The 755-nt window shown below is 42.0% G+C and overlaps 1 protein-coding gene across 5 annotated transcripts in view; it reads left to right on the forward strand.

Moving 5' to 3' along the window:
• dlg5a (discs, large homolog 5a (Drosophila)) overlaps positions 1 to 755 on the forward strand; it is a 52,241-nt gene that overhangs the window by 39,957 nt on the left and 11,529 nt on the right. For all 5 annotated transcript variants that reach the window (XM_015027798.1, XM_015027802.1, XM_015027799.1 and 2 more), the window contains 2 exons: positions 171 to 333; positions 510 to 643. In XM_015027798.1, coding sequence (XP_014883284.1) covers positions 171 to 333; positions 510 to 643 — 297 coding nt within the window. The remainder of the gene's footprint in view (positions 1 to 170; positions 334 to 509; positions 644 to 755) is intronic.

A 755-nucleotide genomic window follows, 5' to 3' on the forward strand; every position in this document is an offset into this window, starting at 1 on the left:
AAGATTTACTTTCTTTTATTTTCCACGAATGCCTTAATCAGGCATCAAAAATTAATCAAAAATTGTAGCACCAGACCCTGTAAAGTAACTCGACTGTGCCCCGTCATCTTTTATGTCGAGTGGTGCTTCTGCGATGCTCCCTTCTAATTTCGATCCCTCTCCCACACCAGGCCGTACTTGGAGGAGCCGCGCAACGTCATCGTTCACAAAGGTGCCGAGCCTCTGGGCATCTCTATTGTGAGCGGGGAGAACGGAGGAATCTTTGTTTCAAAAGTTACTGGAGGGAGCATCGCCCACCAGGCAGGGTTGGAGTACGGAGACCAATTACTGGAGGTAAGAACAACTTGCTGAATGCCACAGGTTGTATCTCAAGGCTGTAAAAATAACAGCTTTTCTCAGATACACGAAAGAAAGCAAACTTGCAGCTTTGATGTGATTATTTATTTGGTTTTCCATAAACTACGTTACTCATCATTTTCTCCATTATTATACCTTTCCCTCTTTATCAGTTCAACGGTATCAACTTGCGGAATGCTACAGAGCAGCAAGCTCGTCTCATCATTGGACAGCAGTGTGACACCATCACCATCATGGCCCAGTACAACCCACATATGTACCAGCTGGGCAACCCCTCTCGCCCCAGGTAAAATTGTTTTCTGTTGTTTTTTCTTCTTTTTTTTTTTTTTTTTTTTTTTAAATTTTTTTTTTGGGGGGTTTTTTTAAAAATCCATCCCCTTTATTTTCCTTCTTTAAAA

Source organism: Poecilia latipinna, unplaced genomic scaffold (assembly GCF_001443285.1).
Source record: "Poecilia latipinna isolate Pla-1442-1.1 unplaced genomic scaffold, P_latipinna-1.0 Scaffold107, whole genome shotgun sequence".
NCBI classification, from domain to species: domain Eukaryota; kingdom Metazoa; phylum Chordata; class Actinopteri; order Cyprinodontiformes; family Poeciliidae; genus Poecilia; species Poecilia latipinna.